Below are 25413 nucleotides of genomic sequence, written 5' to 3'. Positions count from 1 at the left end.
ATGGCCGCTATTTACGTGTCGTTACCGCTTCGTATTTATTGAAGGGTTTTCTTCTATTTAACTAATAGTTATGGCGATGATTTTGTGCGAAAAATTTGCTTACAATAAATATCGATGTTATTATTTAGTCCATTTTAGCCCTTTAGACAAATTTGTTTTATAAACATTTTGTTCAAATAAATTCGTATGTTTACAGGAGTGCTTTTAATCTAAAGTATGGGTATGAGTAATTATTTGTTATCATGATAACTTATCTATATTTTTTACAATCATTCAATTACAAGTGGATCTGTTTTGCGATTTTTATTTTGTTTTCTTCGTTTACATATTTTTAAACTTACAAATCAGGATCATACTTTTTATTGATTATCATCAAGTTCCCATCTGTTTTTTTTAATCCTCACTGATTCATCAAACCTTTTTTATCACGTAAAATGTGTCGTGATTAAATGCAGTTCACGTCACAGTTAAAAAGCGACAATCAACACTGCAAGAACGTATGTTGCCATGAAAACAATACGTCACACACGAATTTCTCTTAGCCGACCGCATAGTCACTTTGACGCCGTTGCAGACCTCATCAATCACAAGAACAATTAATTGTCTAAACCACGTCAGTCAATGTTACCGATAATTTTCTTGTTCTCAGTTGTGTTGTTGGAATTTCTCAGAACATACATCGACCCTAATGGTATTATTCACCACGTAGAAGACTGTACCTAACGAACTCGAAAGTTTCTCGTACGTCTAATTTTATTAGGTTAGAAGGTCGATTCGATAAACTAGACCTATTATACGAAGATGGTTTTAGTTGCTACAGTATACAGGTGTCCCGAACCTCAACATCAAACTGGGTGAGAGGCCACCTATACCTATTCTGGTAAAAATAAGAATAACATTCCATGTCTCTTAGTTAAGATCATTTACTTTTTAGGTATTACGGTCAGAAATGTTCGCAATTTAATAGCGATTTTTTTAAGAGGAATGGGTCCACACGTGGGAACTCAGAATCGGGCTAAAATAGGGCGGGGTTTATAAAGTAAACGGAGGTATCACTTATAAACAATTCAACCAATCCCCCAACTTTCGTTATTGCACTCGTGTCGCCAGCAAAAAAAGTCTGTGTTTTCTAAGAAATATAAATATACACACACAAAAAGGAAGTGTATTTACATGAAAATATTAACAGAAAAATCGATTTATTTTAATCTAAATTAAATAAATTAAAATAATAATGTAGAATAATAAATAAAAAAATGCTGAACTACATATTTATAATAAAAATTCGTTAAATGTAAACAGTATAATTACAAAACGGTGTATTTTATTCGCGCTTTCTTTTTCTTGTTTTCGGCGTTTCTAATCTTGCCGACATAATATAGTTTGGTTCACGAATTGGCATATGTCGGGAGTGTCGCGGATCCACCAATTCAGGAAGTAAACATTCGTTATAAAACCTTTTTAATTTGTACTCCATATTTTCATTCCAAAATTTTCTATCTCGTCTAAGGTATTCTACTTTCAATGGAAATTCATGTCCTGTGAAAACGGCAAAAATACAGCCATTGCGATTTGTTACTTCCATCTGGCCTTGTATTTGGTAATACCATTGATGTTTTTTATTGACCTCGTATGTGTTATTTGTTTTGTTATAATTCCAGAACTTAATTTTTCGTTCTCGTATGGCTTCATCCGGGTGCATTTTGTATGCCGTGTAAAGACATTTAATTTCTACGATAACATCAATTCCTACCAGACATCGGGACTGGCACCTAGAAAGTAATGTTTTGAATGAATAAACAAACCACACTTCTCTATTATTATGTTTTCTTGGGCCTGTAACAAATCTAAAGCAATCCCTTCATTAGTTTTGCCATGGTTTATACTCTTCGAATTCAACAAATGTTGTTGTGAATAAAGGAGGGATTTCACCAAGTACTACAGTACTACAGTACATACTTTATAAAAGTTTGAAGCCGTGAGTCGCTTTCTTCTTTCTTCGAACCAGTACCCACTATCCGATTGAAATATAGTGTCGCGTTGAAGCTGCTGCTTTTCCGCCTCTGTTATATTTAAAGTTTCTAAAAATCTTTCTTTTTCCTGCTCAAATAACTCTTCGTCTAAATCTGCCTTTAAACACGAATCTCCATATTCTTTATCTGTACTTTGAACATTTTTATTATTATTCTTTCTTACTCTTCTCTCAAGACGTCTTCTTTTAGTTGATAGCGTACATTTTATTCTTTTTTCTTCAAATTTATCCAATAAACTACCGCTTATACTACTACCGCGATATTTTTTGGTAGTAGAGTGTAGTCTTCTTGAATTAAATGAAATAACTGCTGCATGACATCTAGCTTGATATGATCTCCTTTGAGAAAAATTTATTCGTTTACCGCCCACAAATTTTGCTATTATTGAATTAAACTGTTCGACTATGTTACTGTTTTGTTTCTTTAAAAGACTCCTGCTTTGATTTCAAATTGATGAGATGATTTGTTGCAATCTATAATACATTTCTGGACAGGAAGTTCTCATTTCCACAACGTAGTTTGTTTCTTCTTTTGGAGTGCAATAGTATTTTTCACAGTTGTCGTGGTGGCCTAAAATATGATAGAAAGAGTTGTCGATGTCCTTTTTTAAAAGATGTACAGCATTTTCCTTATTTTCATCTCGTCTGTGGTTTATTGCTCCATTTACCGCAGAACGAAAACGTAAAATATTTTTGGCAATTATTTTACGGAACTTTAACATAAATCTGGTTTCTTTAGATATTGCTGTTAATTTATTGCAATAGTTTCGTAATAGATGATTGCAGCATTCTATTTTTTCTACAGTTAAATTTTTATACGGTCTTGAGTCCAATATTCGTTTATAGGTGCTACTATCTCCATCAGCAATCACTGTCGCATACCGCAAGCCGTATACTTCTTCACTAACTTTAAAGCCTTGTACCAAACCTTCTGATTCCATTCCTGTGGAACTTCCTTTATAATTTTTAAAACAAACGTGGTCTTTGTCTGGTTGTTGAGCGCAAAGACAACAAAATTTATTTTTGACAGCAAGGTACAAAATTTTTCCTGATTGAGCACCTACGATAGCTGCAGCACCTGACAACGCGTTATAATTTTGTTTGTAAGATCTTTTGCTCCAACAAGCGTCGGCCACAACAGTTATTAATGGAACACCGTCATGATCCACTTTACCATTTTGTATGGCATATGTGGCTTCTTCAACTGCAGCCTCTTTCATGACTTGTACTGCAACACTCTCCCAAGCATCAGCTACTCGATTTTGACATTTTTGGTACAACTTAGATGACATGAACGGTATATTTAAAACGGAAAATACTTCCTCCATATTGAAGAAACCACTTCCAATACTCATTGTACCTTGGACAACATCTTCGTTTACAATATCTTTTGCTGTATGTAATTTAAATTCCCTTTTGCACATATTACAACTAATTAAGAAAGTAGACTTAACTCCAGCTTTTACTTCTTTGTAAAACACCAGATTTGCAAATGAGCAAGCAAATTGTAAACCATGCTGACTAATATTAATTAATTGTTCATTGTAGTACCCAATGTCAACTATTCGTCTCCCATATATTTGGAATGTAGTTTCCATTTGCGATGCATTTAGGCTTTTTGTTAAATCTAGAACTGTTTATTCTAAAGTTTTCGATAAAAATAAATATTATAGACTTACCTTCATTATTTAATGGTGGCACATCTTCAGTAAATGATTTATTGGTTTCGCGATCAAAAGCTAACAGGTTCGTTGTACTAATATTGTCAACGATACCCGTTAAAATACTTTTTACAAATTTTTCGGTTTTTGCTCTATTCAACATACTGCAATCTCCACCCCTATTTCTTTTCTTAAAGGTAACTTTCCTTTTACAAGCATTTACACGACCCATTTTCACTTTCCGAATACGAATGTAAACCTGATTACTACGTATTACACTACTAACTCTCGTAATTGACTGATATAGCGTCCCCGAAATTATAAAGCGAGCTGTCTAATAGCACGAAAAGTTAAAATTAGAAAAATTATGGAAAATTTACTTAAATTTTCTCAAACAATTTTACGTAGAAACGCTACTGTCAAACAACACCAGAAGCAGTTTTACGATGCACAGATAATAAACATAGGATTCGCCGTCGCCACAAGCGTCGCGTCGGTCGTGACGTATCGTCTTAAGAGGCGGAACTATGAATATGGGTTTAACAATCTCCGGAAATATTGAGCTTTTGCAATGACATTCGCGCGCTTCTAATACAAATGTAATTATTGCTATAATTACAAGCTTTTTTTTTAGTGCGATCTCAAAAGTATAAACTACAATTTGGCCGGAGGACATTTTGAATTACTTGATCGATATACCCTCACAAAAATGTTAAAAAAGTGCTTAAATCTTGACATTACTTTATTTTTTTAAACAAATTTGGCCAATATTTAAAAAAATCTAATCTGGCGAAATCATACTTTAAATAGAGTTCTATAAGGTGGTATTTTTTTTATTCTAAAATAATGAGCTCTATACGAGCTAGAAGGGCGGGCGTTTACGTATATTCCCTATGCTCCAAATCACGGAACCATTCCTCTTAATAATGTAATTTTTATTAACCATGCTACTATAGATGTCACAAATCAAACAACAAAAGTCGTTAGTTTTGCAAAGAAATGTTAGTTTGATTGAGTTAAAAAAAATCACGTCTATTAAGTTTGAGACACGATTTCTAAAAAAAGGTGTACGACAGCCCCTTTGGCAAGTGATTTTAAAAGATGGCCTGTTTAGTAAAGATTCCATTTCATATATGTTTTCATAAAAAATATTACCTGTTTTTCAGCAAAAAAAAAGTGATTTAAAAAGTTCATATTTCGTATGATATTTGTATTTTCTCCAAAATAATTTACCAACTTTGTTAGAAGATGTGTCCCACTCAACAAGATCGTTGCCCAGCTCATTATGCTCGTCTTGTACAGCAGGGTTCCGCAAACTTTTTTAAGTGGTGACCCAAACATATCAATAAAATCTTAATGTGACCCATAAGAAGTTAAATCTATTATTAAATATAATACTTATGATGATAATAGATATTTATGCGACCCATTTTTCGACCCTTCGCGACCCAATGATTGCGATTCGCTGCTGTACAGGATTACTTGAATATAGAATATCCCGAAAGATGGATTTGGCGCTTTGGTTTGATTACTTGGCCAGCGATTTTAAATCTTGTCGAGCTGTATCACAATTCAAATTTTTTTTCAAAAAACTCACGGTTAGTTTTAGTGATAGTGATAGCCTTCGTATTTATATGTCTATTACCACTTAACCCATTTAGTCCCACTGGTGTGAAAACGCACCAGTGTTTTTAAAGTTATTTTACAGCCCTATATTTCTATATTTGAAGGTGCTAGCTGTTTGTACGATAACATTATAAAGTTGTTAAGCTATACATATCAAAATATTTCATAATTTTTGCTATTTAAACCATATTTGCATCAATTCTTTTCTATTGAAAATTTCTGTTCAAAATATACAATGGAAATAAAACTATTTTTGTGCATAAAATTCTTTAAAATTTTGACATTTGCAAGTTTTTAGTGCATACTTTCCTGTATATCTTGAAACGCGAAATAAAAATATGAATTCTGAAAATACGACTTGAAACATTAATTATTTATTCGGTGAATTCCCTAGAAATAGTCGTTTATGGACATAGTGCGTCAATATACAGGGTGCAATATACCGGAAGTCGCCACCAACTTCATTTTTTTAAATGGAACAGCCTGTATATTTTTACAAGTTTGGATTTGCCTTATGAATAACTTTACTTTTTGCAATTTCACTCAGCTGTTCTCGAGTTATTCGAATTTTTCTAGAAAAATCTGCTCCAGCAGACATTTGTTCAAAAAATCAGAGAACACTTTTGGGATATCAATTTAGGATTCAGAACATGCTTAAGAAACATGATAGAGTATGTTTTGGTGCCAAGAACGGCTGTCTAGATCGTTTGGCCACTTTACTATGGCACGTTAACTTTTTGAAATTTTGAAGTGCCACAACTTCATTTTTTTAAAATAAATAATTAGGGTTTTTTGAAAAATGCTCACATATCATATCGATCATACTAAAGTTGGTAAAAACTTTAGATCTTCATACTAAAGTTGGTATTTGTTAGTATTATGTTGTATTACTAGTATTATTATGACTAACTTATTACTTAGTTAACAAATGATAATCAAAATATTTTTGTGTTGTTGTTCGTTTATCTTAGCAGTGGTGCATTTTTGCACCATCTCATATCTCATAAAACAATTTTTTTTTTCAAACGCCTGTGTACATTTTTATACTTTTCATTCCATCTTATCTCAAGGAAGATTATAAAAAACCGATTTTTTAAATATAAAGCAGCATGGGACTAAATGGGTTAACAAAGACACATACATTTTTTTTCTTATTTTTACCAGAACAGGTATAGGTTGTCCTATCTCCTGGTACCCGCTTGACATTGAGTTTCGGGACAATCTGTATATATTTTCATTTATTTTATTGAAAAACTGTCTGTGACGTCCTTTTATTAATTTAGATCTAACGTTGAATTTACTTAAATGTATCATTATTTATCAAATATATCACTTTATGTAGGATAATTTTATTAGGGATGATTACTTTTACGTTTAAGTTTTACGAGAGTAAGTCATATTGTTTGTGACTGTCCAACCTCGCGTACTTAAGGGAATCCACTTTCGGCGTACCATGGCTCCAAATTTCGGATTTAAAGAACATATTCTTCTGTTCTATATTAACGTTCATTAAAACCTTGGGTTGGTTTTCTCACCCTTGAATGAATTATAAAATGTGGGGATGTACAAAAGGCCCGCTGGGGCTTAAGTGCTGCGAAGGAATTCACCCCTACGTGAAGCTACATACATACATACTTTCGTTTTTTTATTAAAAACGAAAGTAATCTGTTTCATTCTAGCTACTTTATCAGTCTATACTCTTTTCAATCTGTATTCAATATCCTTTGTTTATAGGGCGAAATAGAGAAGCTTCTACGTCCCAAAAATTGTTGTTCTTACATATTAATTACTACTTATTATTACAGTTTTTGTTCTTATTCTCTTATTTCCTCCCAGAACTTCACGCCTTATTCGCTCACAATCACGGCCCCCAAATCAATGAAAAGGGTAAAAAGTTTTCTGCCTGATTATCTCTTAATCTCTATCTACTATCTTCTTTTCCATCTCTTCATCCAACCAATTCTGTAATCTTCACAGAGATTTTTAAGCCGTATCCAACAAACCAAGTTCTCTGAAACTGCCATCGCTCTACCCTCATCTACTCCTGCCGTTGCTTCCAAATATGTCTCATCCCAAAGTTCTTGTGACCCTTTCTTTTCTTTAGTTGCTTTACTACTAACTCCATTTCCCACGTTGTTACTTCTTTCTTTTCTTTTTCTAAACTTTATATCCTCCAAACTCACCCCTTTAAATCGCCATTCGTCTCTAACAGACCTATAAACAGGGTGTCACAAAAAACGACTCAAGCTGTGTAAACGGTTTGATGAATATGATTCATGCTACAAATAAATGTTTTTCAACACCTTCTTCAGTTTCAAACGATTATCAACTTTTGTTTTCCAAATTGCTCCGTATAGTTTTCTTCACATCACTGGCTAGAGATTTTTTTCTGAATCCATTGATGTACAGTACATCCATTTTAAATGTAATGTTAGTAGGTAGAAGACATCTGCATATAGAGCTTGTCACACAAGAACGTCTTAAGCTGTAACTCTGTCATTAGATTAGCATACATAGAGATTTTTTTTCTGAACCTATTGATGTTTCCGAACATTATCTTAAGCTCACTTGTTATAATAAAACAATTTGTTATAACCAAGTTATAATACAACGTGATGTCAAATGCACGATACTTGTATAGAGAACGCACTTAATATAGAGAAGAAAATACAGTAAGATACACTTCAATTTAAATTGTGAAATTAGAAGATAAATTTTGTGTATTTGATAATCTTAATTTTTGGGGTTTGAGTGTGACAGCTTTGGATATTGTAAACAATCTATAATTTTTTTAAGTAGTTAAATATTAAGAACGCCAACTTTCACCGGTTTAGTGTTATAAGAGTGTTAGAAGAGAATGATTAATGACACGGGTCGTATAGGAAAGGAAAATTATCATTCAATTTCCAATAAGCGCGCTATTTACGGATGGAACAACACATTTACCCAGCACGGAATTTTTAATATCCATATTACGCACATCTGGGTTGATGATGCACAAATTGAAACACATTATCAGTTAGTCCTCATTCAATGTTACTGTTTAGAGTGCTATAGGTGGGTAATTATTGGGACCATTTTCAATCTTTAATAATAATATTTGTTGATGAGCACATTGTAATGTAACTATACAGTAGATGGTGGAAGTACTGGTTATACAACGTTAAGAGTTAAGTTAATAAATTTTATAATTCAATTTATTATTAGGGTTAAAAGTGCGACTTTTAGGGTCCGTTCGAGACCGTTTTGTAAGTTTCTGGTCCTTGACTTGTTTTCTCGTCCTCTCTTCCTTGTGTCTGTTGTGTCTTGGATGTTTTCCAACTGCGACGCCCTCTTTTCTCTCTGTCTGCCGTTAACCTGGTGACTTTTATTTCCTTAAGTTTCTCCACCAGCGACAGTTGCCGTCCTTGTTCGATCGGTTTCGCGCCTTTTATTGACGGTTGATTGCGTTGGTTGTTAACCACGTTGTCGTTACATTAATTAGTGTTTTTGGTCTAGATATCATCTTCCCTTTTATAGATGTCTTTTTGGGGACTTATTTCTATTCAACATCAATGTATTTTTTTCTGTTCGTTTCTGAAATGTAGTTTATATAGGAGGTTCATACCGATCTTTCGATCTAAAGTATTTGCAAGATGGTGGCCACTTTCGGTTCACCGGATGTAGACCTCAACTTTGTTATTTTAAATGAAAGATAGAATGATAGTTTTTATTGCACCTTTTAAGTATATACGAAAAAATATGCTGCCTTTGACAAAAGTTACTCGTGACTAGCATTTTTGGTTTTCGAGTTATTTCGATTTTAAGTTTTTTTTGGCAAATTTCACCATGCCTTTAAAACCCCATATCTCAGGCAATATTCATTGAAGAAAGCTCTAACTTGGCACGATTACTCTTGAGATGATATCAAATAGATTGTCATTTGTTCTATCAGAGTATCTTATACAGGATGGTCAAAAATTGAATTATTGTTTCTCCATATTCAATGGCAAGAAAGTCGAAAATTTTGAATGGAACGCCCCATATTTTTTTAACCTGCCAGAGAGAGAATTTAATTCTTTACAAATCGTCCATAAACATGTATCTATACCTATTATATGCTTCTTTGTGAATTTTATTTAGCGTATGGATTTAGGAGTTTATAAAGCCAGCAGCTCGTTAAATCCTACATCCACCACTGCTATATCGAAATATATCTTTGAAATGAATCATTGTAAGATTAAAAATTTCAATAAAACCCTGAAGAATTGATGACGACTTAATGTTGTATGTTTTCGTGATGTAACTTAAAATTTTCAAAGTAAAGACATACGAAAACATTGAATCTATTTAATTATTTCTCATTAAATTTTTCGTAACAACTTTAAATATTAAGTAAATCCCAAGATCTTTAACGAAAAAGGGCATAACAACAAAAGGCTTTTAATACTTTGTCAAATAGGATAAGGATTGTTCGCGTGGACGGTATCTTTTGTCCCATGCATTTTCTAGCTCTATTGAAAATCACAAAGGAGTACGCGACGGTCATTCTGTATACAAGAGGGGCAATTTAGTAGTGTAACTGTTTTTAGTTAAAGAAAAATTGGTTGGAAACTATGTAATTTTGGTGGAGGATCCGGTTTAACTGAAATACGTTAGTAATTGAATTTTTCAATTTAGCTTTTGGCAGTAATACTTGAATGAATATACAGTAATTATTTTTGATACAAGATAGCGAAATGACACTTTTCCATTCGAGAACGAAAGCTTCGAATCGTTCGAGAATGCAAAAGAGTTTCGCTGTCGTGTATCAAACAATATTTTTTCGAAAACTATGTGTTCTAAAGTTTATAAATTAATAAAACGGCCTAATTATTACGTCCTGCTGACAAAAAAATGTCGTTTTGACGGTCGTAAACTACTATGCAAAAGTCAACTTTTAAACGCAGTTTTCGAAAAATTTAATATTTGCTCCAACTGTTTGAAAGGCTAAAATTAAAATTTTATTTTCCAAACCTTCTATTTAATTATTTTTGTTCAAATGTTTTTTATTTATTTTCGAACTGCGAATGAGAATGAAATGTATTAGCGAATACAAATATTCTTTATTTTACAAAAAACTGTAGTACTCTAAAAACATATTATTGGGTAAAGTATAATCTCGTATGGTATGGTATTAAATAGTTATAAATTTGGCTATTTAAATTTTATAGTTGGTTTTTCTTTCTCTAACATTTTAAAGTGTAAAATTTGTATTAGCAATGTAACTTTTTGGATAAAATTAAACACAGCTTAGGTTTCCAGCTTACCGAAAAATGCCAATGCGAAATCTTTTTTTATTCTTGTGAAAAGATTACTAGCTAACCGTATCAAAATAAGTTCGAGATGTGCTTAGGTTTAATAGTGATTACTATGCGAAATACTAGTAAGTGCTAGTAGGCTCAACTTCTTAGTAAATTATTTACGATATTATTTACAACCATTTACCGATGGCAGACGTATTTTTCGCTAATCGTGATGTAGAACACGTTAGGACATAGACACATAGATAGTGAACACAATTCCGACTATTTTATATTCTGTTGCGGTAATCTAATAAAATTGACTACTTTACTTGTTTATTTTTATTTTTTTATGTGATAAATACGATTTAAAATGTTCTTTATCTATATCACTATTTCTCAACCATACTTTTTGGCGCAATTTGTTACACAAATTATTAAGTGGAAGAATTTTGGATATTCTTGCTGTTAACTATTAATCAAATAAAATGTATTAAATAAATTATAATAATATATAACGATAATTTAATATAATATATATATATGTTACTATACTATAATATAATACATTAAATAAATATTAGCTTTGTTGTTGGATTTGATACCATTGTCAAAGGTATGCGTTCATGATGAGAAAATAATGCTTTGAATATCTGGTTCAATGATATTTTTGTATTGCTTCTCGAGTGAATCATATTGATATGATTATAAACGAATGGAACGATCTTCAACAACTTTTTATCTTTATGTTAAACTATATTTAGATATAATGGATTTTTTTACGTTATATCACGGACCGCGTTATAATAAAATATCATTTTTGAGTAGGTACCCATACCTACATACCAGATGTCCCGTTAAGGGTACGGAAGGGCTATAATAATAAATAATAAAGGGCTATAATCCTTATAGGCAAAATGGGCAAGAGAAATAGCTGGAAATTATTTTGAAGTTCGTAATTCGACCGCTAAGGGGCGTAACTGTCATAGAAACATAAAATTCCCGCTATCTCAGAAAATTAGATGATGAGCTACAACTTTGACAACATCATTTGATAGCTTGGATAATACCGTATTTGTTTTGCGATATTTCTTATATCTGTCATAATAAGGGAGTTGTCAAATGTTTACATTTTAATATCTCTTGGGCAATTCAACCGATTTGAATATTTTTGGAAATATTCTAGAACTAGTAGTAGCACGATCACTAGAACTAACACTAGACCTAGAAACTTTCGGGTTAAGCCGCGCGTCTTTTGAAAAAGTATTTGACGTTTCGGATGCCATGTTGCAACCTTCTTCAGAAACGAGTTCGAAGTGAACTTGTTACTATTAACCGATGAAAATAATACAAAATGTACCTCTGAAGATTAAAATTTATTCAAAAAATTTTGTTCTCAGCAACCGGTTTCGATGTTTATACAATCGTCTTCAGGTTGTTTGCTACGAATTAAACATAGATCAAAATATCACAAAAACGCATTAAAATTAACATGTATTCGGATATCCTAACAACATTCTTCAAACACAATAACTCTTTTACATAACATTCCGAAATCAAAAAGTAAATTGTAATTTTCCTTTTTAATTCTTCCGTCTAATACCGAATTGACAGTTGTACAACGTTATTGATAAAAGATCTTTTGTATGATAATACAAGTATTTGTAAAATCGTAACAGATTAATTCTTATATTTTCGGACATCTTAATTCCAAAAAGCAATATATCTGCGATTTTTTAAGTGTAAGAAAAGTTTGTTGTTAGAGTTAACGTTTATTTTGTGTAATTCTAACAATAGTTTGACAAAAAAACACGACATATCCCCAAAGGAATTTTCTCTGTAACATACTAAAATAGAAGTGACATACCTCCATCTTTTCCTCAAGAATTGAATCTTTTTTGACGGTAAATACATGTTAATTTTAATGCGTTTTTGTGATATTTTGATCTATGTTTAATTCGTAGCAAACAACCTGAAGACTATATAAAAATCGAAACCGGTCGTTGAGAACGAAATTTTTTGAATAAAATTTAATTATTTGATTTTGATTACTATAATTTACCTGAAGACAATGAAGAAATTCATTAATTTATTATTACTATTAGTTACCGTTTGGTTTAAAACAAATAAGCTAAAGGGCGTTATCTGCACCGATTACATAATTTTGTGATTTTTGAAAAAAGTCCCTGAGATACCCTGCAAACCCATCTAAATTTGGACACCCTGTACATTTGCTCCCCGGCTACCAGCATCAATGAAAGTACAACAACTTCCTTTTTGGCGTTTTTCGTTTGCTGCTTCCCTTTTCTTAATATAAGGCATTTTGTGGACAGTTTGTTAACCGTGACTATTTGTAATTGATTAATGTCATTTTGATTAATGCCAATTTGATTATGACAGTCGCCAAATTGATTTTGTTTAATGCCATTTTGAGTTTGATTAGTGCCAATTTAAACTTGAAATGGTATAGTTTTGAGGTGTGTTTAAAAGCCAACGATCAATGATACATCGACAATGATAATAAAAGAACATAAACCAAAAATAAATCACAAATATTCGAAATGCTAATCTAGTTTCGACGAAAAAAAAAGTGTCAGCCCTGGACACGTTTCTAATGGCATTTAGTGTTTTGTCATATTTTCTCTGGTTATTGATTTTTCTTGAAAAGTTAGGTCTTTTAGTTTACCCCATAGATAAAAATGTAAAAGGGCTGGAAGCAATGTCGGTTTTGCTCGAACCAATAATGCATATTATCCAAGTGTACACTAGCTGCATTATTCAAAGATTTTCATACGTCCGTATCGGTATCTGTTAAGGCCTGATGTAAAACAATGTGGTAGAGATGCATGTTATTCTCTTGAGGAATCTTATGGAGCAGTGTTTTCGGGATTCCCAGATTGTAAATAAATCCCGAACATATCGTACGCTTCTGCGTTAGGAAATGACATGTTTACGGTTACCATGGTTATGTGAGTTGTTTTTCTCGGTAACTGGATAATATTGATGGCTTTCGAGTTTTTAACGTTTTCTTCTATAATTCGAGACCGGATGGAGATATCGAGATGCGGTTTTCACTAATATTTAACAAATTTTATGGTGCCTAAGGGCCATTAAATAGCAAATAGGCCCATTTATCTTTTTTTCAAAAATCATAAAAATATGTAATCACTGCAGATAACGTCGGGATTTCATCACTTGGGTATCCACCCCAACTATTATTAGGTTATAACGAATGAACAGAAAAATTTTATCCGATGAAACCTCCCAGAAAAAGTTATTGTAAAATGCGCATACCAAATGGATCGGATAGATAAGTTATTTATATTACAAGTGGGGTAAAAACATAATTACTGTACGAGTGTGGATAATTGTAATCACACGAGTACTGTAATTATGCTCTAGCCCACGTGTGATATAACATTTTATCTAGAACTGCTAAAAATTACTTAAAAATCAATTTCTTTAAAAAGGTCTATTTTGACATTTATAAAAATATTTTGAAATGATTGTTGACAATTTTGAATTAATGTCAGTTTCAATAACATATTTACTCATCTGGAATAAGTGTTGCGAAATGTAAAAACATAACAGTTAATGTTTATAATAAACAGTATTGTTTCTCTTTAAATAGGTAGCACTTTTTCTTTTGTTTTGTTGCTCGTTTCAATAAATTAAGTCTGTTCTGCTTGGGTTAAAAATGCGTTACGTAATAAAACTAGTGCGGTAATGAACTTCATTACTCAACTCAAATCACCTCAAATGAGTGTGGTAATGATGACTTATCCAAGCAGTCGTAGATAAAAAGTTGAAGAGGACGTGGAGCACGTTCCACCCCAATGTAATCAGTATTGATTATTATCATTTCCAGCAGTGATCTCTAGAAGGTGACCTTTGTAACTCCACTATCTAAGTTTAAATCCCCAGCCTCATTGAATAATTTACAACATATCAACTTGTTATCTTCCGATCATTTTAAAAATAATCGTGGTCTGTCTCAGAATGTTCGTATCTAATCATCTTTTTCATAAAGATCATAGTTTAAAATTCGCTAGTAAGGTTCACAGACAATAACGTTCTTAGATGTAATTTCATTTTTATTACATTAAAAAACCGTGTTATGGCTTAATATCAGTCGTTGAATCTCTAATTTTGTTAAATAACTTTTTCTCTAGCTCTAAACATTTTTCATTCAATTCTTAATACAAATTATGTAAAATATTTAATTAGAGTTGTAGTCGTTGCGCTCTTTTAACTACGTTGCCTTTCTTGCTCTCCATTTTTCCTGGAAATTATATTGCATTAATGCCGTGTTTGTGGCCTTGACCTTGGTATATTTTATTGTGTTGTAACTTTTACAAAAATTAATTTCCGTGATACGGAGATTATTTAAACGCTTAATAAATAATCGTTAATTTGATTTAAAGTTTTGTTGACGCAGCTTTTATTTAAGTAAAACATTTTAAATCTAGTGATTTATGTTAGCAATTTTGGTGGCGGCGCCGGTTTTCTATATGCACCGAGTAAAGATTGACACCATAATAAAATTACAGGTCGAGGTCGTATTGTGATCAGGTTCCCAGCAACCCTATTAAATCGGGACCACCTGCTCGGCTATATTAAGCTAAAATTGCATTCCGGCCGGAAATTTACATAAACTTAATTAACACGCTAATATCGTAGGAGCCGTCTGTCGCTTCGTCTTGATCTTCGTAGAATTACGTTCCTCAAATTGTTTCAAATCCCTACTCAAAATATTTGTTTTCAGTACTCAATAAGTAAGTAAAGTATTCCTACAAATAATTATCAATTTTTAATTCCAAAAATGTTTAAAATGTTCTGATTATTCAAAAATGTGTTGCTGTGTGATAGATGGAAGATGCTGTTATAGCTTGTTGGTGGGTGGAGGTCGTGTAGAGAGAGAGAGAATCGCCCTCGGAAGTAGGTCAAGCGTTGAGGGTAGCGCGAGTAAAAATGTGAAGTATTGATGGAAGTGGTGTAATGAAACGCTCATTTTAATTTTCGAAATAAATTTAACAAAGATTTTTTCTTCTTTGTACGTGGGGAATATTAATACATTGTTGTGGTTTTACATACAAAGCCAACAGAAGACTAAAACGACACATCCCCCCAGTTAAAAGTGACAATAATTTCTGCAAAATATGCTAAATATGACAAAGAAAAAGTCGAGGCCTTCTCAATACATCTAGAGAACGTATTTAAACCTTTTCCGTATGTGCATCTACGGAGGATGAAACTGCCATAAATAGTTCCTTAGATGCGACGCTGCCTATGGAACCGCCACACTGCAAATTCATAATTAATGAAATAAAACAGGTCATAAATAAACAAATAAATAGAAAGACCTATAAACATGTTACCTATGCTCTCCAAAGTCTTCGAAAAGCTGGGAAATAATTCTGGATATATTCAATTTAGCTTTCACGACAAACACGCAACAATAGAGCGAAATTCACTGACTAACCAAATTAATAAGGATATAAATGCTATAAGGTATTGTTCTGCAGGTTTTCTCTATACATCTCATGCCTTTGATAGGGTGTGGCACAAAGGCTTACAAATCAAACAAAAGAGGTTCCTTCCCTATTGACATTATCAACTGCTGAAATCATATTTGACAGTCGGACACATTTTTAAGAAACAAGGTAGTGAATATTCCAATTAATTCCCCATGCACAGTAATATATCTGTTGTATACGTCAGATCTACAAACAACGACAAGTACTGCTCTGAGGTGGTGTGTAGAGTTATTTAGGTCCATAAGATAGCAACCGGTGTTTGACAATGTTAACCCGTTCGCACAGCTCCATCGTCGTGTTCCGCTTTCACCAAATTTTTGCCCGACCATCAAATGTTGTACGTCTATTCGTTAGTAAACAAAATCATTGAATGATTCTTGCATGTACAGTCTTTTTAGACTTAATCGTGATGTGGCCTGCTAATGTTGGTGCGCCAATTCTAGGGTTTTGGTTCACTTCTTTTAATATGGATCTAACATCTCTTGTAGATAGTTTATTTGGCCGGCTTGTACGCACTTTGCTACCAAAGGAATCAGTCTCATTGTAATTTTTGATAACAGGTTGGTCTGATGCTCCGCCCAGATTTTTTTTCCACCAGATACTACAGCTACAAAACAAACTAAATAGAAATAAACAGGGCAAGTTCCTACTTAGAACGCCAACTATTTTATGTAACTCAAACATCTTAATTTAATTGAGTTATCTCATGTTTGAGAAAACGAAGCAGTTCCTTTCCTATTCACATTATCAACTGCTGAAATCATATTTGCAAGTCGGACACATTCTTAAGAAACAAGGTAGTGAATACTCCAATTCATTCCCTATGCACAGTAATATATCTGTTGTATACGTCATATCTACTAACAACGACAAATACTGCTTTGAGGTGGTGTGTAGAGTTACCTAGGTCCATAAGATAGCAACCAGTGTTTGACAATGTTAACCCGTTCGCAGTGCTCCATCGCCGTGTTCTGTTTTCACCAAATTTTTGCCAGACCATCAAATGTTGTACTTCTATTCGTTAGTAAACAAAATCATTGAATGGTTCTTGCATGAACAGACTTTTTAGACTTAATCGTGATGTGGCCTGCTAATGTTGGTGTGCTAATTCTAGGGTTTTGGTTCACTTCTTTTAATATGGATGTAACATCTCTTGTAGATAGTTTCTTTAGCCGGCTTGTACGCACTTTGCTACCAAAGGAATCAGCCTCATTGTAATTTTTGATAATAGTTTGGACTGTTGCTCCGCCCAGATTTTTTTTCCACCAGATTCTACAGCTACAAAACACAAAGTAAATAGAAATAAACAGGGCAATATATTTTATGTAACTCAAACCTCTTAATTTAATACTGAAACAATTCAGAATAGTTGGTTGATTGAGTGATCTCATGTTTGAGAAAACAAAGCAGTTAATGATTTAGAAATTGAAATGGTTTTAGCAGATTTTTATTTCTTAGGAAAGTCAACATGCTTTATCTAAAAATTAGTCGCAAAAATGTGGTTATAAATGGATACCACCCACCATCTTGAAGTTACCATCGAGATGGTTGCGTTATTCACCATAATAATACACTGGTTAATATACTATTGATTTTACATTCTGTTTTTTTTCCCTGAAACTGTCATGTAGGTAACGTTGCAATTGCAAGGCTGTTTTGATAAAAGAAAGATAATGAATGATGTATTAAGTTAACTTTCAGTACTATTCATCATTTTAATTTAAAATAGATTTGATCCAAAAGTTTAAATATAACTGTCGCGATATAGTAACCCCTATACAGGTGTCCCGTATCTTCCGGATTAGAGTATTATACGGTTGAACGGGACACGTGTGTAGAAATTAGTATTATTAAAAAAATCAAATTGTTTTTGAAAATTATACTTTTAACTATTTCCAAGAAAACAAATATTTATTTATTTTTAAAATAATTTTCATTCTATGATTCGTGTATTTCCCTATCAAAGCAAATAGACGTATTTATTTCCGACTTAAATATTTGATATTTAACAAAATATTACCATTAACAACCATGCAAATTTAGATTAAACGGAATCAACTAAAAAAACGGCAAATTCGAAATATATTTTATTTAATTGACAGTTAATCAAAATGTAAAAATGATCTTTATTCTTTTTCTAGGTGGAAGAGATACGTGATATGATAGATAAAATTCAGGCGAATGTTGAGGAGGTCAAGAAAAAACATAGTGCCATTTTGTCCGCCCCGCAAAGCGATGAGAGTAAGTACATAAATAAATATTAATAATGTATGCGAATTAAAACAGGCACCTAGATATTACGGTTTCGAATTTCCTAGAAAGCTCGTTGTAACTCTTGGCAACGCCACGCCTGGCTTCGATTTACTTACTAAGCCAGGGACTAATGTGGTGCTACGCTATGGCTTCACCATACGCCTTTTGGGATTTGCTAATCCTGTTTTCCATAGGGATCTCTCTACCTTCGTGTTACCTCCCCTCTCAAACTTTGGGGAGTTTAAATTTAAAATAATGAACGAATGTTTGGCAAATCGATGATTAATCCTTAGGCAAACGAGCTTAGTCACAAGTAGCAAATAAATATTGTCAATAATGTTTGTATATGTATTTTGTATATGTATATGTATTGTAGTTTGTATATGGAATACTATACTAAATATAAGATATGGTAAACAGATAAAGTGTGAAAGATCCCGGATAAGAAATTGCCTCTGATAAAGGAAACTTGATGTAACGAAAATTTTCAGAAACGACCGACGCGACGATGCTAATATTTGCATAATCAAGTATTTAAACAAGGCAAACCCGGTTGTTGTCGCCCGTTTTCGCTTCGAGTTTCTTGCTGCATTCGACGTTAACTAACCAAGTCTCGAGGAAAACCGGGAATTAGTTTTTCCTATTTCCAATTTTATCCGTCAACATCTAATTTTTCTGTCATAAGTTCTGAATTCCATTTACGATTAAAAATGAGATGAAATGGGATTCTTTAACCCATTTAGGACCATAGTTGCGTTAACGCAACGTTCGCAATATGATTTTTTTTTTTAATATTTAAAAGCATTGATTTTTGATCAGAAAAACACTATTTGTTTAAGAAGGATTTGAGCAGCACATCTCTGCAATTTTTTATCATAGAGAATTCAACTTTTAAGCGTAAATATAAATTAAGAAAAATGGTGAAATTTTTAGCATGGTAATATGAATTTAAAAGCACTGTAAAAAGGAACTCTCATTATAATTTTTTTTAATCCTGAATGTTTTTCATATACAGCATACTTCACAGAACAAGAATGTGAAGGAATAGCAAATTATTTTTACAAAATCTAGTTTTCAAGTGACTTTGAAGTTGAACGTTGCGATAACGCAACATTGGAACGGTAGATATACATATGAATTGCATTCGTAAACTTGTTTGAAGTTGTTTTTGTGACTGCAAATAGTTGGTTAGGGTGGCATTCAGAGTCGTTTATTAATTAAATAAAAATAAAAAATTACTATCTATAATAGAAAGAATATAATATGTATTTTAATTATGTTTATTCGCCGAGCCGGGTTTCATTTACGACCCAAATTACGACAAAATTGAGAATATTATTGGTAGTAATAAATAAAGCATTTAAATACATATTTTATTGAATTTAGGAATAGAGAAGAAAAAGATTGTTTACGCAAATATAATTTTTGATACCTTTTTGATCTTTCCAAAGTCAGGCTTAAAAAAAGTTCACTATGTACATATAATATCATAACTTTTGTAATAAGTATGGAAAAGTGAGTACATTACAATATTGTGACTCAACATCATTTTATAATGGTATGTACAATTTTATAGTGGTGTAAATATACAGTAGATTCCGCTTAATCGGACCACATCTGTTCGAACGCGATTTGGTCCGAATAAGGCCCTTTTATACATACTATACGCAAAATGTTGGATTTACATTAAATTATAAATAACTAAATAAGTGCAGAAATTGATAAGTAATTAGTATTACCAGTTGAATACTCTGACAATAATAACTTTATTTATTAAAATATAAACGAAGGTAACAGTCAGAATACAATTTAAATCCGCAATCGCCAAACCTGTTACGTATTGTATTGTTCTTGACTTCATTCCAAGTCAGCTATAAAATGGAGACTTTTGCGCTTACTTCTGTTACGGTTGTTACAACGATAATATGTTTTCCTCTATCTTGTCGATTATGTAGTTTGTTGTTCTCTTGTCATATCCAAGAGCTGTGTTATTGCCGTCGTATTATTTGGTAAAAAATGAATTCTTGTTTTGTAGATCATTCACTGGAGGGTGTGCTGCGCAATTATCGACCATTAAAATGATCTTTTTTTGATGTTTTCGTCAATTCTTTATCCCAAGTTTCTAGGTAACACTTAAAAATCTACGCTGTCATCCATGCATTTCGGTTTCATTCGTATTGCACAGGTAACGAATCCATCCTTGATCCTTTAAAGCAATGCGGCTTTGTTGCTTTACAAATTACTAATAGTTTCCGTTTATCAGTACTGGACATGTTGAAACAACATAACACTGTTACTCGGTCTTACGGTTTTTTATGACCAGCCAATATTGTACGTTTGTACACAAGAGCTGTTTCATCGATGTTATCCGGTTCATATAATCTTAAGATGTTAGGTAAATCTTCTTTCCATTTTCTACCGCTTCTGGTAGCCTTTTAGCAAAATTGTCAGCTTTTTTTTAGTATGGTACTCACTTTGACACCTCAACTAGTAACCGTTGCGAACCATCGGTTAAGCGCTTCGTCTAGTTTCAGCTAGGATTTTTGCTTCCATGCTTTCATTTTCGCGAGGAATTTGTATTTGCATTTCCCTATTCATCAGCAATCTTATTTCTTTCCTTCATCAACCGTAAAAGAGTTGTTTTTGGCACTTCAGTTATCTGAGCTAACTCTGATATTAGGCGGTTGATTTTTAATTTTATTTAATATTTCTATTTTTTGTGCTAATGTTAGGTCTCGACGAGGCATTTTTTCCATACACTTCCTTTTACTCTTTAAAAAGATTCTACTGATGTGCGATCGACTTAAAGTAACCATACTGACAGCACTTTCCAACTACTCGTGCACATTAACACTTATAAACTTGTCCGTTTACTAACAGAATGGTGGGGACTAGCAAAATCGTGCGGTCCGATTAAGCGGAATGTTGGACCGATTAAGTGGATAAACTTATAAGAGTAATTGATTTTGTTTTGTTACCAATTTCTCAGTTGGATTTTAAATGGGAACTTGTAGGAAGCCTTATTAGTGTCAACAACAGTTAAGATACACCAAAGGACATGGTTCCATAATTTTTGTAACTATAATGTGTTATACATAATTCAAAAAACAATGAAAAGTGGAGACGACGCTGCGGGTATATCAAAGCACGATAGTATTTATGTGCATCAAATGCAAATTTCCATATACTATGGAGTTGGTCCCAATGTTGCGTTAACGCAACGTTCAAAAAATCTACCAAAATGTATTATGTTGTATTTTATATTTTAAAGATTCTTTCTAAAGACCTATATAAAGGTTTATTGAGAAAAAAATTAGAATTTTTTCAATTATTTCTATCACTGGTCCTTAATGGGTTAATTTAACTTTTGTGAATCGATAATATATCCAAAATTACTCTTCTTATTGTTTTCTCAAATACATCATAATATAGCAATTGTTGTTTAATGACCCTATCGACCATAACAATACCGTAATTGCTTTGTGTAGGGGTGGATGGTTGAAGGCGGCTTTAGAACGCCATGCCCCGAGTAATCCCATGCAACCCGTTTTCCTTCTCTCTCTGTATACCCCGGATTCGGAACTCGTGCATTCGATCCAAGGGAATGCTCAGGTCGCATCTAGCAACCAAACTGTTTCCTTTGGGATACCTCCTATGAATAATTAATTTCACCTCCGGAATACCTACGTCAACCGATCCCCAACCCCCTGTTTCTAAGAGGCTTTTCCGTCGTTGGATGGAATCCCACCGTGCCGGCGGAGACAAAAGGTTCCTAGCCCCAAGTGGTATTCCGGGCTCCGAAGGGATTATCGGTCGAGCTCCCGATGTTAAATCCTGCTGCATCCGGCGAAAAATGTCGATATTTCACCGGTTCAATTTTTGCTGCAGGAAGGGTGGCAATTTATTTTTTTGGTGGTTTATCGGTTTATTTGAGGCAATTTCCCGTGTAATTCTTCGATAACGTATTTATTTTGAGTTAATTAAATTACGTATTCTTTTAAAATTTCCCACAAAAATGTTTTATCGAAATTTCGAGCTTTTTAATTAACGACTATAATTACGATATTATAAAACAACCTTGAATTGGAAATTATGGTATATTATGGTAGTCTTATAGATGTAATTGATGCGGAAAAGCCAAAGAGGCTATAAAGTTTTTGTACGCTATGCGACAATTCCCACGAGATCCAGAATTCAATTTATCTTGAGAGAACGAACGAACGGAAAAGATGCAAGCTAAAGACGTCGGATTACGACATTTTCAAAACACGAACCGCCCTTACTTTGAAAAATTCAAGCAGTACTTTTCTTTGGTTGTAAGGCATTAATTATAAGTTCGATTTCAAAAATAATTTAAAAAATAAGAAAATATTTGGAAGCTTTAAAAGCTTTTACCGAAATTAGTAATCTCTCGCATTCCCTTAATGAATGCTGGTGCCCGTTGTACAAAAATAAATCTTGCTACTTGTATAGTGAATTTATTTCGATACTAAATAGATTAATACTGTAAGTTGTAGATAATCGAATTTACAGAAACGTATTACGGTACAAATACACTTCTACATAAACTCGATTAAATAAAAGCAAACTACATCGTTCGATACTCACCGCTAAAATTAATATTTCATCATAGTAGAACAGCTCTCTGAATAATTTACAAGTCGCCGTCTAAAACGTTGACGGGTAGCTCTACATCAGCACATAACTGTTTAATTAATGACTTTTGTATCGCTTTTGTGGTGTGGTACAATATACATCAAAGTTCTAGCTTGAAAGATTCGAGTGTAAACCAAAACTTTAATAACTTAATATAATGTCTTTTGTTAGCATCGAATAAATATGATTTCTACATATTTATGCGTGTAGCTATTGTTTGATATTTTGATAATAGTAGAGGAACCAAAAAGGACGCGTCTTGTAAAAAGCGTGGAATAGAATGGAGATGGAAAATCACGTGATTTTTAATGTAGTTAGTGATTTGTGGTCGTTCTTTCTCAATCATCGTTACTTTAAATGCCGACTAAATCACTGCTTGTCTCTTATTAAACTAAGATATTTAATATGACAGTCAACTCCATAGAAGCAGTCGAATCTCGTGTGTGCTCGAGTAGCAACAATCTTGCTAATCAACTTCGGGCTGAGCAGCAAAGACATAGAAGTTAAGTGCTGGATCTTTTTGTTCTACTTTAGTAGCCCGAAACGTATTTAAAGCCAGTAAATCTTTGTGTCACAAGAAAATAGACTTTTTAATGTCATTGAACCTATGCTCGACCTAAACCAACCACTGTTTCAGTCCAGCAATGGTCATCGTCTAAACGAGCAAGCCTTCAATCAATGAATCAATGTCAATGTCAATCAATGTCAAATGACCTATAGGGATCTTGAGATTTTGCTGTCACGTTTTAACATCTTCAAAGTAACGTTGCAATTTTTCTATGCTCCAACCATTCATAGAAAATACAGCTCTAACACCATAATTAAAAGTGCAAGTCTTAAAGGATGATCAATTGACATTTTTTTCGGCTAACAGTCAGAGAACTAACTGTATCTAGGTGTATCGAAGTATTGTGCCATCAAGTTTATTTTATACTCATCATCAAGTTTCCATGAAACTCTTGCATCGCAACAACGCCGTAGTCAAAAAGTCTAAACTGTATGGAATCAAGTTTCTATCATTGAGAATAATTGCTTCAAGACCGTATTAAAGTTCTTTTAAGATTGCATAAAATCTGTTATTAAATCTGCATCATATCTTCGAATTTTGCGCCAAATCTTCATTATGCCTCTTGGCTTGATAGATGCTTTACACCTCAATCAAGTCTGCTTTAAATCTAAATCGTTCTTGCTTCAAGTTTTCATCGAGTCTTCCATATGTTTCTACCTAGTCAAGTTTCCATCAAGTTTGTATCAAATCTAATCTACATGAAAACTGTATGTTCCATCACTTCTATTCTATAGTAAGCTTAGAACTTGTATTAAATTTTAAAATGGGTTATTGAACAATAATGAACTTAACCGAAAGTAAATAATAACAAAATACATAGTTAGATTGTAATGTAAAATATTTACAAAGCAAACTTGTTTAACTAAGATTTTATTTATAATTTTAATGAACAACTTTTCCCGCTTATGCAAAAAAGTAAGGTAAAAGAAATAAAAATCTAACCAAAAAGCTTTTATAGGAGATACTGATTATAGGTGATTCAAAGTAACATTTATAATAAATCGTCACATTCTCTTATTTATCAATTACTCCCACAGGCTATATTTAGTTAGATACGATAGATAGGCTATGTTTAAAAATTTTATTAGACCATGCTCTTTCAATTGACTATGTATTAGCGCTGTAGCACATAACAAAGTAGTTTAGGAAAAATTCAGTTCGGCAAGCAAGCAGCTTGCTCAAGCCTGAAAACTTCACTGAAGAAATAGTGGCTTTCGAACACGGGTAGTACGCCAGCTTTCCCCCAGATCTTTTAATGGCTTGTATACTTGGGGACGACGAACTTTGTCCGCTACATCACAAGTCACTTTGCCTATCTTGTTGTCAAAGGAACACTTTGAGGTAGAACCCGAAATAACTCTCAGTAATTTACTTCATTAGAGGGTGTGGGTATGGGACGTCAGAGTCCCATACCCACCCTGCCCTGATCTCAAAGGTGGTTATTTTAACTCGAAACTAAAGATGCTCAACGATTCAGGTACTATCAGAAAACATAAATGCGCTGATAAGCGTTAACTTGATAAATGTTTACAAGATTATTAGATGTATAGGGCGGTATCTACAGTTTGTTAATTAATTATCGTACCCGACGTCATCATTGCAGGTATGCAACCAAATAATCGCAAATCGCGTATATACCAATACTGTGATTTTCGTTGTATACTTGCAATGATGACATCGGGTGCGATAATTAATTAACACAGTGTATAAAACTTTAAACGTTACGTTAACTTAACTAAGAGCTAACACGATTCTTTGACTGATCAAAAACGAATATTTCACAAATTCTCACATTCTCGATATGTTTACTTTTCTTATC

General features: G+C 33.0%; 1 protein-coding gene across 7 annotated transcripts in view; it reads left to right on the top strand.

Moving 5' to 3' along the window:
* LOC111429230 (Syntaxin 1A) overlaps positions 1-25413 on the top strand; it is a 134904-nt gene that overhangs the window by 19102 nt on the left and 90389 nt on the right. For all 7 annotated transcript variants that reach the window (XM_023065089.2, XM_023065092.2, XM_023065087.2 and 4 more), the window contains exon 3: positions 18259-18358. In XM_023065089.2, coding sequence (XP_022920857.1) covers positions 18259-18358 — 100 coding nt within the window. The remainder of the gene's footprint in view (positions 1-18258; positions 18359-25413) is intronic.

This window comes from Onthophagus taurus, chromosome 2, assembly GCF_036711975.1.
Source record: "Onthophagus taurus isolate NC chromosome 2, IU_Otau_3.0, whole genome shotgun sequence".
Taxonomy (NCBI): domain Eukaryota; kingdom Metazoa; phylum Arthropoda; class Insecta; order Coleoptera; family Scarabaeidae; genus Onthophagus; species Onthophagus taurus.
Note: the sequence above shows the minus strand (reverse complement) of the source record. Positions and strands in the feature narration are given on the sequence as shown.